The 15,687-nt window shown below is 26.7% G+C and overlaps 2 protein-coding genes and 1 long non-coding RNA gene across 3 annotated transcripts; 1 reads left to right on the top strand and 2 right to left on the bottom strand.

Moving 5' to 3' along the window:
• Positions 1-1,623: 1,623 nt before the first annotated feature.
• On the bottom strand, positions 1,624-4,059 carry LOC105837103 (protein phosphatase 1 regulatory subunit 42). Its single transcript, XM_012681595.3, has 6 exons — positions 3,886-4,059; positions 3,507-3,812; positions 3,189-3,423; positions 2,984-3,106; positions 2,781-2,927; positions 1,624-2,704 (listed from the first exon to the last, which is right to left on the bottom strand). The coding sequence occupies exons 1-6, from the start codon at positions 4,024-4,026 to the stop codon at positions 2,571-2,573; spliced, it is 1,086 nt and encodes a 361-aa protein (XP_012537049.1). The 5' UTR covers positions 4,027-4,059; the 3' UTR covers positions 1,624-2,570.
• LOC114254913 lies at positions 3,698-4,276 on the top strand. Its single transcript, XR_003626221.2, has 2 exons — positions 3,698-3,824; positions 3,987-4,276. It is a non-coding gene; the product is annotated as an uncharacterized LOC114254913 (long non-coding RNA).
• On the bottom strand, positions 4,160-15,684 carry LOC105827812 (kinetochore-associated protein 1). The gene is made up of 31 exons (XM_036291471.1): positions 15,485-15,684; positions 14,475-14,713; positions 14,264-14,365; positions 13,817-13,940; positions 13,519-13,673; positions 13,242-13,432; positions 12,706-13,166; positions 12,446-12,637; positions 11,948-12,366; positions 11,461-11,629; positions 11,152-11,247; positions 10,878-11,069; positions 10,670-10,800; positions 10,133-10,244; positions 9,815-10,055; positions 9,568-9,706; positions 9,357-9,499; positions 8,799-9,040; positions 8,338-8,630; positions 8,118-8,275; positions 7,605-7,808; positions 7,371-7,486; positions 7,195-7,304; positions 6,855-6,976; positions 6,394-6,764; positions 5,855-6,216; positions 5,564-5,755; positions 5,031-5,262; positions 4,589-4,891; positions 4,433-4,516; positions 4,160-4,334 (listed from the first exon to the last, which is right to left on the bottom strand). The coding sequence occupies exons 1-31, from the start codon at positions 15,620-15,622 to the stop codon at positions 4,302-4,304; spliced, it is 6,066 nt and encodes a 2,021-aa protein (XP_036147364.1). The 5' UTR covers positions 15,623-15,684; the 3' UTR covers positions 4,160-4,301.
• Between the last annotated feature and the right edge of the window lie 3 nt (positions 15,685-15,687).

Below are 15,687 nucleotides of genomic sequence, written 5' to 3'. Positions count from 1 at the left end.
CAAAGAAACGAGTAAAATATGTTGCAATGAGTTTTATATACATATATATACATACATGTGTGTGTGTGTGTGTGTGTGTGTGTGTAAAACAATTTTATTGATCCGTTAAAAAAGATGAATTCAAAGATGAATTGATAGAAAGTAAGATTAAGTAATAGTTAAGCAAAATAATTCTACATATTGTCTGTTGTAATGCTTAAATGCAATAAGGTAAGCTTCTTGGCAAAAAGTATCTGTATAGTTTGACTATCTGTGACATTGATATATTGACTTTCCAAACGATTATTACGTAACATTGTGTAACAGTCAGAATATATGTTACATATACATATATATATAAGCAATATATATATATATATATATATATATATATATATATATATATATATATATATATTGTTAATCGACAGAAATATTTGAAATCGCCATAGTTTTGTATATTAAAAAAATATTAGTATTATGTTATAGGAAAGAAATTATGTTGATAATAGCATTGTATTATTTTCCATGCAGCTATGTAATAATTATAATGAGAGATACAATATATTGACGGAAACTATGTAGATTTCATTATATTTCAATTACTATAATGATTAATATAAATAAGCTCATATATGTATGTATGTATAAAACTTTATACCAAGAGCAATGACATGCATTGGTCAGCGTATATGTCTAAATTTAGCTGTAACTTATGTAGTTGTAGAACTACAATTTTACATAACTTTTATTAGTTTAGTGATCTACGTTCCATTGCGATTTTACTAAACAAAATAAATCTAATATACATTTTCACTGAAAAGAATGGTGCATTTTAATTTTGCAGCTTTGTATACATATTAATTTATGCGAATTATTTTAAACGAAAAGAGCAGTATACGAATATACTGTACCGTATTTTACTAGGCTCGTTTATACCTTTGTTCTTTAATGTATTATTTTTTTAATTACGGTTTTTAGATTCTTATTCTTTGATTTTATCTTTTATAATTTAGTATATAAACCAATTTTATATATATATATATATATATATATATATATATATATATATATATATATATATAGTGAGAGAGAGAGAGAGAGAGAGAGAGAGAGAGAGAGAAAGAGTATATGTATATTTCCTCGGAAAATATAAATATTTTGTTTAAATAATAAATGCGAATGTACTTTAAACAAGAAATGTTTCTTGTTTTTCAATTTTATAGTTACATTTTTATAAAAATATAGATTATTAATATCCCTAAGAATTTGAAAGAATATTTTGTTCTCGTAGTTTTATATTTTTGTCTAATGCTTTGGTTTGTTATTACACATTACAAAAAGTATTTCTATATATAAGATACTAATCAGTATTTCTTTTTATTTAAGACAGTTCTCCAGAGTCGACTATTAACTATTTCTAAATTTTATTTAAACGAAGTAACAGTATAAGGAACAAAGGATAATTATAGCCTATTTACTTAAAAAGTTTTATATTACTGATCGCTTGATTGATTTATATATTGCATATGATAGTATGGCGAGTTGCCTGTGTGCCACAAAATATATATTGATTCATTAATATCCCATTACTATTTCATAATATAAGATTATTAGATACGCTCAAGAGACACAACGCTATAATTTTATATTTAATTCTCAATGATGACTGGTGAATGATTATCTGTTCTTCTTTATATTTACACATCGTGCAACAGGTGTCTTCAAAATTCTGTGAATAATATTTTAATAAGCTGCATATAATTTTTTGGTTTATATTTTTTTCTTTATCATATAAAAGCTAAAAGATGTTTTATATTATATCTCTAACATTCCATGCTTATAGTGACTAACATATATATGTATGTTTTATAAATATTTATATTATTTTTGTTATTTATTCCTGTTTTTTTTAAGAATATACTTTTATGTTAAGCCTGCTTGGAGAATATAGTGTATACTTATGTAATAGCAATATAATTTCAAGTCAGCAAAATAGAATGGTAATTCAGATTTCTCCGATGTCAAGAATAAATATTGATTTATTAATTTTATAAATCGATTCATTCAATGAATTTATATGATCATATGAAATAAGTTTTATAAATGATGTACAGATCTTCAAGCAGCGTACAAATCTAGTTCGTAAGTTTATATTTTAGCATTTTTGTTATTTAGTTTATTGGAAATATTATACTACATATTTAATATATAATAGTTACCCAGCTTATAAAAATTAATTATATTTTTATTGAATTTAAAACTTTGTATTGTGTGACATCGCAAATTTACACGAATTTATTTGATATTTACTTGTGACTCATCATTATTTTATATGTATATTACAGTAAATTCATATATATGAAAGTAATGGAAATGTAGCCTTATTACTAGAAAGTTCTATAAAAATAATACTATGATTCAAGTCTTTTTGTCTTTATTGCATACAATGTATCATTTTATTTTACATCATAACTACATAAATACAATTTTTAGGCTTTCACAATTATAATTTATTCATGTCCTGTGATAAGTCTAAAGTAATAATTAAATTACATGAATAATAGTTTTCAAAAGGTTAATAAAAAGAACTAAATAAGTGGTAATGCGATTACTTTAGTATTCACATCAGAGCATTTTAAACGGGTCTCTTTGTTTTTAGATACATTACTCCAAAATGGCCTTGGTGTTACATGATTATCCTTGATACTTTTGATACCAGATGCTAATATTAGATAATACCCAAAAATATTTCATTAATGCAACAACGGAAATAATAATCTTTCCTGCTTTTTTTTTACCTGATTTCCAAGATGGAAACACCTGCTGCAGATTACTTCCTACCGAAAGAGATCCAGGGGTAATTGTTATAGATAAGTGTGGTCCAGAAGGCTGAAAAATTGCTCTCGAAATAGATCTTTTGAAGGCCGGTGGCAAGTTCAGAGAACCTATAACATATTGTCTAAATTGTTGCTCTAAACGAAATAAATCATTACTGACATACTTGTTATATCATCTCCTAGTGCGATTTGAGTTGCGTTTTTTTTACATCGATTATGCTTTTCTATCTTAAATTTTTTCATAAAACTTCGACATATGTCAGTTATAATTTTTCCATCAAGATTGGCTGTACATAAAGTAAATTAATAATTGACTTGAGAAATATGAATAATAAAAAATGACCTTTGTGAAAAAATTAGTAGTTTTACCTAGCGAAACGCTGTTAGCAATCAGATTCTCTTTATATCTGTAAGACGATATAACGGGATTACCTTGTAAAGACAAATTTTGTAAAGAGGTCAGTGTACTTATTGTTACAGTTAAATCGTCTACATTATCGATGAGGTTATTTTTTGCATTTAAGGTATATAATTCTTGAAATCCCATTAGATTTCTTAAGGATATTATTTTGTTATCAGAAATATTAAGCACTTTTAGACACATCTGAAAGAATCAAAACATACTTGTATTAAGCAAATCTCAACAATAAATCTGCATAAAGTCTTTGAGCTTCAAATGATGTTAACAGATAAAGTAAATGCGCTGCGTGGCTCGAAGCACAACGATTCGCCGAGTGGTATCCTTTGACTCTCAATGTGCAATTCTTGTAATTTTGTTGTATTTTGCAGTCCTTCAACTACAATAATGTTATTGTGTCCTAAATAGAGCTTTTGGAGATTCTGCAGAGATTCCAAATTTTCCATTTTCATTATGACATTATGTTGCAAGTACAGATGTGTCAAGTTAGATGCAAAATGTAGATTCTTTATCTTTGATATATTATTATTTTGAAGATACAGAATTCTTAAACTTGTATAAGCGCCAATGTTGCCCTAATAAAACACGTGAGACGTTTTATATATATTAAAAATAAATTATATAATTTGTTAAATCGATATAGCTTACAATACTGCTGATAAACATATCGTTCATATATAAATGAGTCATTTTCCATAATTTATCTTTTTTTATTGTTTTACTAAGTGATTTACCACATAATATTTCAGAACACTTTCTTTCGACAATATCTGTTGTCAATTTCACCATGTTTGCAAGAGAAATATGAATTATGAGAGTATAACAAATGGCTAAAGATTATCGCCGAGTTTTATTGATTAAACATAAGACATAACGGTAATACGAAAGGATTGGATAAATTAAGTCTTATGCTGCAACTTTATGTGAAAAGTAATAAAAGAGAAATTTATTCATTATATACATCTTAATATGTTACAATTCCATTTAACAGATATTATAGGTTAATTTCTTCCAGCTGATATGTGCAATGTGTAAAAAATATTTTTTTTTTCTTACTTTCATCTTCATAATGCAGATTTTTGTATCATGGCGAGACTCTAAACATTCCATTAAAATTTTATTATCAGAATTTTATTACAATTTTTCCAAGGATATTGCATATTTTTTAAATACATACAAATTTATTAAAACTTACATGTGTAACAGTGAGTACTCCTTTAGAAGATAAACGATTCAAGTCCTCTACGAGTTCTTCGATTTGACATTTTTGATTAACAGTCTAAAAAAAAAATTAATATTATCTTTTGTTATATATTGTGTAAAATAAAAGTAATTAATATTTCTTAATTACCTCTAAGACTAATGTTTTTTCAGACTCATTTAAAAATGGTAAAAGTGCGGCAGCTAAGTGTGCCCGTTTACTTTGAAAACAATTTCTCAAAATGGCGGTGAAGTCTAATTCGTGTGCCAATGGGCACGAATATAACAGACAAATCACTTCGATGCACTTGTCAATTTGCTCCGAATTTGAATTTGGCTCTATTTCACTGAATGGTTCGGAGATAATCAGTTGCCATCCCATTTTGTAACCGTTACAACTAATAATGACACTTTTATTTCGTAATTGCAATAAAACTTTCTTCAAATCGCTTACCTAAAAATAGACACTCAAGCCATTTTTGCATAAGAAAACCCAGTAAACAAGCTAATTAACATTAACATAATATCAATGTTATGCAACTGTTAGTTAATGTTTACTAGGAAGTATACTCAACAAAGTTTTGAATTTATACCATTCGTAGTTTCGTCATCTGACTCAAAGTTCTGTCCCAAAGTAGGACATCATTTATCTCAAACTCAATGCAAATTTGCGCTATAACAGAGAGAGCATAAGGCGAGTGACGTTGATTCTTCCATAATATCTGGACAAGTTCGCGTTTACAACATCTTTCAAATGTATCCGTATTGTAACATAATCCTAACGATTCCAATTTGCCAGTGTACTGTAACGATTTCATATACTTTCTGCAATATTAAAGAGAGATTAACATTTTAATACAATTTAAATTTATATTATACTGTAAACAAGTATATGATTACTACACCAGTAGTTAATCAGTCCACCAGTAAATGACTGTTTAAGAAAATATTTAAAAACGTCAAAATAATAAATTAATTCTTTTCAACTCTAATTTCCATACAGATTTTATTACAGTATTTTTTACTTGAAAATATAATTTTATTAAATTCTTTTAATTTATTCATTGACTGATTCATCTTTATTTATTAACTAATCCAAAGACTCTATATTAAAATCTGTTTGTACCTGAAGGTGCATATATCTTGCTTAGTCAATTCCTCTAACGTAGCAGTATCAATGACAGTCTGTAATATTCGAAATACACGATATCGTACGTTACAGCTGTATTCGGTCTCTCGATGACAATCGCCAAAACCTATGTTTATAAGAAATTGCGCAAACAAATCCACATCTCCATATTCCAGCATATAACATATCCTACAAGTAGATTTTTTTTTCAATTAACAATTATAAGATGAATCAATTTTAAGATTAATTGATCTAAAAATTGACATAAATTTTGAATAATAATTTTACCTAAGTAATTTATCTTCACAATCTATGGTCTGATCGGAATCTTTTGATGTCAGAAACGTTTCCGTAAAGCTTTGGGACAATTCGGTATACCTGACGTTGGATTGCAACCATTCCTCTAATAAATTCATACGCAATTTTATCGTATTCAACGAGAATAATGTACCCAGCTCGTTAACGGCGGCATTAATATCAGGTTTGTAGTTGGTCGCAGTTCGGTATCGTAACGGTATACTTTCGTCATTATATAACTCGTGTACCAACTTACACGGATGTTCGATTAAGGTGAGATATTTATTCTTTTCCAATCCATATGTACGTAGAATATGCTCGGATGTAAATTTCAAATATTTGGATTCAATTTTCTGAAATCAGTCGCTATAGAGTTTGATGTACTTTTTTATATAGACACAATTTACCAGGGTTGGATAAGTTAACATATTTTTTAAATTGAATTAATTAAGTTATGTTGAAAGTTATTAATTTTTTAAATTTCAATTAGCTACCCACAACCCTGCACACAGACACAGAGATTACTGTACTTCTAACATTCCCTCTTCGAATTTGGTCGAATTTTGTGCCGCCAACTGAGAGTATTCGTAACATTCTTTCGCGGCGGCAACGCGATCAGCGCCCGGAGGTGTATGATTTACGACATAGTACAATGCCGCGGTACCATAATAAAATCCATCTGAATCCGTCATCCGTTGTATACATTTCTTAATATCTTTAAGCAATGTGGTGTTTCTTGAATAAAGCGACCATGTAACATTTTTCGACATAGTAGAATTATTTCCCCATACTTGTGTTACACCACCTTTAATAGCTAATGTGCATACGAGATGTGCTTCTAAATCAAGTACGGGTGCAATGTCAAGCCACTTGTCATATGTTGTTAAATTTAATTCAGGAGCTAGTAACAAGAATACATTAATAAAATATAAAATTAAATTAAATAATTATTTAAATAATAATCAAAATTTATTATTTGAAGCATATTTACTAATAATTTTCCAAATATCAACTTTGAGCAAAAATGGGAGTCTCCACTGAGCTATCAGTGGTAATGTGCTGTGTCCAGGATTAAGGTGTAGCCACTCATCATGCTCCATTGATGTAGGTGGTCTAGAATATGATTAATTTTTTTATATTGTAATATATTATGGAATATATTAATATTTTGAATTTAAAGTTATATAAAATTATAATATATAACTTAAAGATATACATATATGTGTGTATGTGTGTGTGTGTGTGTGTGTGTGTGTGTGTGTGTGTGTGTGAAAAAACTGGAAAAAATTAAGTGTTTATTCCATTGTAAATAAAAATTATAAATAACTTACCCGCTTCGAGTATAATTCTGCAAGAAGCAGAGATAATTCCTCTTCTTCATATCTTTATCTCCTATGAGATCCATTAATATAACGAATACTTCATAATAGTAAAACGTGATCTAGAAATTTAAATTTAAAATTTATGTTGTAAGAAGCTGTACTTATAGAATATCTTGATGACTTACGTGTTCCCATAATGTAGAGATACATTGGTTCAACATAGATTTATCTTCCATTTGTGTAACAATTGTATTACATTTCTTCCTTAATTCATCAACTTCATTTTTACAGATAAGTAGCTCTAGAAAAGATTCAATTATTAAATTTGCACTCAACGTTATAGAAAAATAGTCATACATATAAAAATATGTGTGCAAATAATAAATTATGACAACTACGTATTACTTAATACTGTTTACCTTTATTTACACCTGTATTCGAAATGGTTATCGTTGGATTCCAGGTTTTTAGTAATATTTGTAAATAAAGCAAAAGGGAATCGTTAAAATGAAATCCGAAGTTGTAACAGTAATCCTTTAACAAGGGAATCACATTCTCTTTATTACTATTTATGATTTGATGTAAAATTTCTCTTTTGCTCGAAGCGCTGTTTGTTAGAACTTCTGCAAAAAAATACTTGTGTATTAAAAATCTATACATTAATCATTAATGCTTGACAAAAATGGCCTACATATATAACCATATATAAATATATAGGACTATTAATAAAATACATTTTCTTTCTCTCGTATAAGCTTTCGTATATGCAGGAAAAACAATTAGAAGGAAATGCCAATTACTTAAAATTTCTTTTTAATTATAATTGTAATTGAAATTATTTTATTCTTGTCCATGTGTGTCCATGTGTATATAATAAGAATTTACGTTCAATATAAAACTGTAGACTCTATGATGTAAACGTGTGAAAATACCTTTAGAAGTTATTGAATACCGTGACAGTCGTTGTGCCCAAATATGGAGTAGCTTGTAATTCTCAAATGTCTGTATCAGTGATCGATTTTGTTTCAAACGCAAATATTCATATCCCAATGTTGAGATTGTAAAATGCCGAACATGATCGGTCTGAAATCTGCAAGTTCGATTTTTACATACTATTATATTAATTGTCAAAAAATAAATTAATTTTCTTACGATATGGAATTTGTAGAAAGCCAATTGTATGCTTCTTGTTCAGGTAATGTAAAAAGAGCCGACAGTCCCAACTGCAAATCGAGTGATCGTCCGGTACATAATTTTTTCAATAAATTCATTAGCAGCTGTAATAATGTAGATTTCATTTCTGCTAATATCTCTTCATTTCTCACAAATGTACAATACATGAAATAAAATGTTTTGAAAATATGCAATAAAGAATAATCATTATATAAAGGTTGCATCTTTTTCATATCTTCCAGGAAATTAGTTAGCAATGTATCCATTTGTTCCTATATAAAAATAAAGCATATTGATATTACGAGCTATTTCTATATATAAAACTATGTAAGATTGTTAGTAAAACAGAAAAAAAACAGAAAAAAAACAGAAAAAAAATTTCTAATTTTTCCTGACCGTTAATAATCCTAATATACAAGTATGTAATTAGCAATACATACATCGTAATTTATGATTTTATTACTGTTGACTTGATTTGAATAGTACAAATGCAAGGACACTGCATCTTTAAACAGAAACAACAATGTTTTATCTAAAGATATCGCTGGATCCTTATAAATTGTATACAATTTCCAATTAGATTGTGATATAAATTCTTGTTTTACATCAAAATAATCTCGAGTAGAAAAATTTGGACATGCACTGGTACAAGTGTAAAGCATTATTGCAGATTGTAAATCACCTGAAATATTAATTCGCAATATAATTATTATTAAGTTTAATTATTAAATAATTAAAAGATTTTTTAAACTATAAATTAATAGAAATACCACGAGATCTCTACAAGTATAAAAAATTATCCCAATTTTTCATTAAAAATGATTCAAAATAAAGTCCAGACACTTTATTTGAAATTGTTTATTTCAATTGAATAGTAATGTTATATTAAATTGTTAAGAAGCATCATCTAGAGCGCTCGACTGTCATTTGTCTTTATATTCTATTAATTTATAATTATCACTATTTGAATCATTAAAAAATACAATTTTTATACGTACTGTCTTGACAAGTGTTTAATGTCAAAATACTTAAATTTCTGACAACTTTTACAGCACTTGTGTCTATAGCAGCATGTTGTAATATCGATAAGCATATCTTATGTATATTTTTAATCTTTTCAGACACTAGACTTGAATATTCACTATAAGAACATAGAAAAAATAAATATTATACACGTGTATAAAAGAATAACACACATAAAATACTTACTCAACTAGTTGTTCTAGTCCACTTAAATTTTGTATCCGTTCTAACATAAATAAGGTTACATATGACTCTTCTAATCCTAGCAGCTTGGCAATTTTAATAGCTGTCTTGTGCGCTATTGGCCAATCGTTCTCTTTTACATCTATTAAATTGTTATGAATAAATTGAAAATTTTGTTATGAATAAATTGAAAACTTTTAAGAAGTATGTGCATTACATCGAATTATAAAAATTAATTTAGAATTTTTACCAAGAAGCAATTTCAAGACATAATTTTGCAGCACAAGTGATTTCTGCATATGATAATCTTTTAAAGAAATATCAATCTTGTAATATTTCCTCAGTGCGTACAATGACCGTAAATCTTTTATTGTTTTGAGAATATTGTTGCAACGATAATGACAAACATTTGATTGTGTTAATAAGTTATGTATTTTAAGCTCCAAGCAACCCAATATTTCCATGTGACAGATCAAAGATGATGTTGCATTCTAAAAGTAAATACAAATGATATTCAGAAAAAAACAATTTCCAATCAATTAATACTAGTAATTGAAAATCGTCTCACCCGAAAAGAAAAAGCTGCAATGATATAATTAACAATTCCTTCGTAACAATACAAAGAGTTAGCGGCATTATCTTCCAAATGATGTATTATATCCATTGCTTTCTTGAGATCTCTGAAACAAACGTTTGTGGTTAGATTAAATAAATAAATGGTATTTTATATTCGTACAACATTCTCCACAGTCAAAAAAATATAATGAATTTTTAGTTTTAAGATATTAAAATAAAATTTTATTTTTGTTTGTTTTTTAATACTTAATAAATATCTTAATTTTAAACAATGTTTCGATTTAAAATAAAGCAATAAAGTATTTAAATCTGAAATATTTAACCACTTTAAACGTTTTAAAGCTGTTTTAATCCCCTGGCAAATTGTAATGCTGAAAAGAATAAAGTATTAAAGCTGTTTTAAATCTAAACACCGCTTAAAATTGAAACATTTTTTAGTATGTAAGAACCAAAATGGAAATAAAACATTTTAAAATCTCAAAAATTTTTTTGCAGGTTTTTATGTAAATTTCACAATAATATGACATACTTTTCGTTTAATCGGACGTTTATACATCGACAAAATACATCTTGTCTTAATTGCTGATCGTTTTTAGTTAATACATCTATATCATTGATCATAGAATCACAATTTCTTTTTATTATATATGACATCAATTTCTAAAATATAAATAATTTATTAATGTAAAAACGATGAAAATATCATAGAAGATATAAATAACACAATTTATACCAACATTATTTACGCCAATTGTTGCATATCCATATTTTTTTAAGATGAGTTTGATTGGGACGTAGTCGCATTCTGTTTTAATTTTAAAAGATAAATTGTGGTTATAATTAATGCCTGTTTCTGCAAGAGTAGTTATAGTTGAACTCCAGGGCACCGGTGCTTTTTTTAAAATTATTAAAGTCTGCTCCAGTCGTTTCTTATACAGCATAAAAAATATTTAAATAAATAAAAGAATATTTTGCAAATCACAAATGTTGCAAATGGTCTTTAATATTTACCTCTATATTATGCATAAGACCTATTATAATAGTAACTCTTTTCTCCCATGTAGCTTCTTCATTAAACCACCAACTATACGAATTTTTTACAGTTTTCTAAAAGTATGAAATATTATAATGTATATTTATATAATTATTACTTATCATAAATTTGGTATTATAAGATATTATATTTTTAATCAAAAGATTTCGTATAAAAACCAAAGTATTTTCATAAATCTGGACTTTGTCCAAATTATTTTTTATCAGTAGCATTACATTATATTATAATTTTGTAGGTAAAGCTAGAAAATATAAAAATATACAAACCTGAATATATGCACAAAGTATGATATCAGTTTGTAAATTATTATTAAGTATATATTGCTTTAGGAACGTATTCGCAAAATTTGATATCTGGTCAATACATATTTTGTCCAGTAATGTATAAATTGCTTCTACAGGTGAATTAACATATATATCAATAGGGACTCTTAACCTATGTATAATTAAAGAATAAGTAATATTAGTCTATAATCTAGTCCTAGAATGCTACTTATATTTTTCTTATATTAACACTATTTTAGGAAGATTTATTTAGAAAACAAAAAAATTTTTTCAACTTTTAAGAATTCTTTGAATACTTTTTTCTGTTTTGTAACTCACATAATCTTAAAATAAATGGACTAACATTATTTAATGTAAAATCTTATTAAACATATGTTATTTTAAACTATCGAAATTTTAATAACTAAACTTGATTTGGATAAAAATTTATTAAGCAGCATTCCAAAGTTAAAATTACGATATTACTGACCTGTAAACAATCTTCAGTTGTTGGATATCGGATAAAGCTTGAAATAGAATCATAAATTGTTTCAGTAGAGAATTTTGGTATCTATATTCTTGATGAAAGTACACAGACTGATTATCTTCGAATTTCAACAATTTTACAAACTTTGTAGCAAATTTCATGCCGATTTCTGGCCATTCCGTACGATGAGATATCTCAAGATATTTCAGTTTTTTTAGACTCCAAGATATAATCTCATTTATTGCGTCAGGTAAAAAGGACAATAGCGTTGGTATAAAGTGAATAACCCATGGCCATAAAAATGATGGGTCTACATCTTCAGGCAAGATTGTAAAAATATTTTGCACAGTCTCCATAGATATATATTTTACAATATCAGGAAGATGTCTCGTCCAAATTAATGTGGCAGATTTTAATTGTCCCTATATAAATATTAAGTAATATTAATAAATATTAATATTATAACTTCACTCTAATATTGCAAAATAAATATAATAATACCATGCTTAAACGAGTAGTGTATTCTTTCAATAAATTAACTTGTGAAAATCTTATCCATTCTTTCATACTCGCGTCGTTGTTCAATAACTTATCTGCCTCGATATCTTGGATCATTTGAAAAGTCTCAAGTCTACATAAAGCATCATTTATTACAGATACACTGGTATTCAATGAATCATCCAAATTTTTCATCTGCAAAGAATACGAATTAAATGTAAAAATATTGAAAATAAATCAATTAATATATAGATATAAAATACCTCAATATTTCGTATTATTTTTTGCCGAGCGTATGAATAGATCCGTTTCATTTGTACATAATCAGAAATGAGAGTTTTGCTACAACATTCAATTACAAATTGCATATTTTGTATTTTATCTAAAATAGATATCAATGTATCCACGCTAACTGAATTAGGAGTAGATTTTGCCCAGGGACTGAGCTGTTCTATGAGTAATGCTGCTTTAGAACAATAAATAGATTCCAATGAAAGATTTACTTTCTTTGCAAAAACTTCAGCTGCATCAAATTGTCTCTTTCTTAATAATCTTGTTAAACGTATTTCGGGAATACTTTCCAATATCATTTTTATTCTAAATGTATCAATAATCCCGATCTCAGTAGTAATACCTTCTATGTAAAATAGATTATCAGAGGTATGTAAAACTTTCAACAAATAAATGTCAGTAGATACGTTGATTTCTAATTTCTGTTCAAAATCTAAAAGAAGTACGAAATGTATCACATTTAATTTATAAGAACCAAAATATTTATAAATAAAAATTACATATTTACCCGGGTAAGAAATAACACGTAGTGTATATGTAGTATAATTGTTCATGGAATGCGTTAAAAACATAATTTCACAATGATCATCAAGCTGTATTACACTAAAGTCAAATACAGGTCCACATATTTTTAATGTAAGAAATGTATCCAAACAAAGCATACTTAATGTATTGTCTGTACGTAGACACAACATTTTACTAAAACAAAATACTTTTATGTAATTTAAAATGTAACCTCGATAACACAATTAAATTATATAAATATAACTTAAAAATATATTTACCTACTACCATGCAGTGGTTCTATCTTTTTATATCCAAAAGAAAATACATTTTGGAAGTTAACATATTGCTCATTAGGCCAAATAAATATTGAATTTGTTCCAACTACAGCAATTGATAGTTCTTCTGATGACACATCTACTGTAGCATTGAGAAACTGTAACACATTCTTTATGAATTAATGTAAAAAATGAAAAACATATAACATAAGATTTATGTATATAATTTTGTCTTAAACACAATGCGTATGTATCCATAAAAATATTAAGTAAATTAAATTCTGTCAATAATATATATTACCTCAGGAGAAGTAAATCCTTTGAATAGTTGAGAACACTGAATATTTGTTGCATGTTCTGCAATCGCAACTTTATCATCACTAATAAATGCAATCTCTAAAGCTTCAGGATAAAATTTAGAGAATCTAAAATATTAACAGAATAATATATGTATGTGTATATGTATATGTTTGTACCGCAAAATATAAAAACAAACAAGGGAAGATTATAGATGATAAGACAAGACATTAATAATAAAAATATTTATAATAAAAAAATAAAATATTAATTGCAATTTTGTTATTCATAACTTTCATTTTATCATATAAAACCATTCCTTAAATTTTCTCTTATTAAACATTTTGTGTGTATGTATAAACAAAGAAAATTTAAGGAATGGTTTTACATGAACAGTGTGTGTAAAATAAATTCATAAAAAATGATATATGACAAAATATAAATGTAATACCTGTAAATAGCTCCAGTGTTTGTAACAAGAATTATAAATTTTTCTTCACTTTGTTTCTTCAAAAATACTTTTATTATGTTATCCTTATTATCAGGTATTGTTCTATAGTCAGAAATTATGTACACAGACATTAGAATTGTATCTCCAACATTTACAAATAATTTTTTAAATAATAATTATTTATTTATATAAAAAAATGTTAAAGCTTTACTTTGTAAAAATTAGTTTTCCATCTGATAAATGTATACAATATAAAATTCTGGTTGTAAGTACTACAAGTAAAAAAAATCCATCTTCGGAAATGCAGTAATCAGCTATCACGGAGGGAAAACTAATATTACATAATATTTCGTTGCAAGTTTCATTCTTGAAGATTGTAATGGATTTGTCAATTGCAACGCAAATCATGGAATATTGAATAGATGCTATAACATTTGGTTGTTGGTCCACCTGAAACAAAAGATACATTTATATTAATTAATATTAATAATATATACATTAGAATTTGATATCAGAATTGTATAGTAATAGGTTAAAAAGTTAATAACTTTGAACTTAATTTGGTTAGTTTTAATAATTAAGTTTTAAATCAATTAATTCATCTTTTATTTCAATTAATTATTTTTATAATACATAAACTTTAATTTATTAACTCTAATTTATAACTTACATAATAAAAGAAAAAAAGTATATTTCTACATAAAACAATATTTCTTTGTTATTTCATATAATCTTAATTTAAAAATAAAATATTAAATTTATTTGGCAACCCATAATGTAATGTTTTAAAATCAAATAGAGTAATTAATTAATTTATAAAAATTGCAAAATTGTAATTTAATATCAATAATGCTTTTCAAAATTAACTTTTAATTAATCTTAATTACGCAACTTTCAACTGAATAAATGTTTCATTCGTGCAGTTTTTAACATAACTAAATTTTATAACTTATTTAATTCAATTAAAAAAATATTAACTTATCCAAGCCGGCGCATGTGCATTTAATCCGGATTTAAACATTACAAAAAAATAACTAATACAAAAATAATTTAGCGTTTTCTTAGCATTTTGAATTTCACCTTCTTGTTATTTGTAATCAACGATTAGCAATACAAGAACGCCAATGAAAAAAGTGGAAGCTGTCAAAGTTATGGTGCAATCGAACTATAGAAGGTATGACACGTTAGAATACAGGCAGAACGTGTAAATAAGGGGTATACCTTTTCAAGCGATTGAATCGTTGCCACGGTGCACGCCTCGTATAGCGAGCCATTGCTTTCCGTGATTATCCGAGTCCCAAAATTAACAGTCTCATCATCGACGTCGAAGCCCGATTGGACTCTACTCCACGAAGCCATTTTCTAGGATCATACTGGATCGTACTCGATCGTTTGGGCGCCAAAGACAGAGGCGCCTTTTTGTA

Source organism: Monomorium pharaonis, chromosome 8, assembly GCF_013373865.1.
Source record: "Monomorium pharaonis isolate MP-MQ-018 chromosome 8, ASM1337386v2, whole genome shotgun sequence".
Taxonomy (NCBI): Eukaryota; Metazoa; Arthropoda; class Insecta; order Hymenoptera; family Formicidae; genus Monomorium; species Monomorium pharaonis.
Note: the sequence above shows the minus strand (reverse complement) of the source record. Positions and strands in the feature narration are given on the sequence as shown.

What these genes read in the sequence shown, in the direction of transcription:
- LOC105837103 (XM_012681595.3), bottom strand. Translation starts at nt 4,026, where the DNA reads ATGGTGAAATTGACAACAGATATTGTCGAAAGAAAGTGTTCTGAAATA. An exon ending in GCAGCGCATTTACTTTATCT is followed by an intron (nt 3,424 to 3,506) that starts GTTAACATCATT and finishes TGATTCTTTCAG; the next exon opens with ATGTGTCTAAAAGTGCTTAA. An exon ending in GTTTCCATCTTGGAAATCAG is followed by an intron (nt 2,705 to 2,780) that starts GTAAAAAAAAAG and finishes ATCTAATATTAG; the next exon opens with CATCTGGTATCAAAAGTATC.
- LOC105827812 (XM_036291471.1), bottom strand. Translation starts at nt 15,622, where the DNA reads ATGGCTTCGTGGAGTAGAGTCCAATCGGGCTTCGACGTCGATGATGAG. An exon ending in CTTTCTACAAATTCCATATC is followed by an intron (nt 8,276 to 8,337) that starts GTAAGAAAATTA and finishes TCGAACTTGCAG; the next exon opens with ATTTCAGACCGATCATGTTC. An exon ending in CAAGATATATGCACCTTCAG is followed by an intron (nt 5,263 to 5,563) that starts GTACAAACAGAT and finishes TTAATATTGCAG; the next exon opens with AAAGTATATGAAATCGTTAC.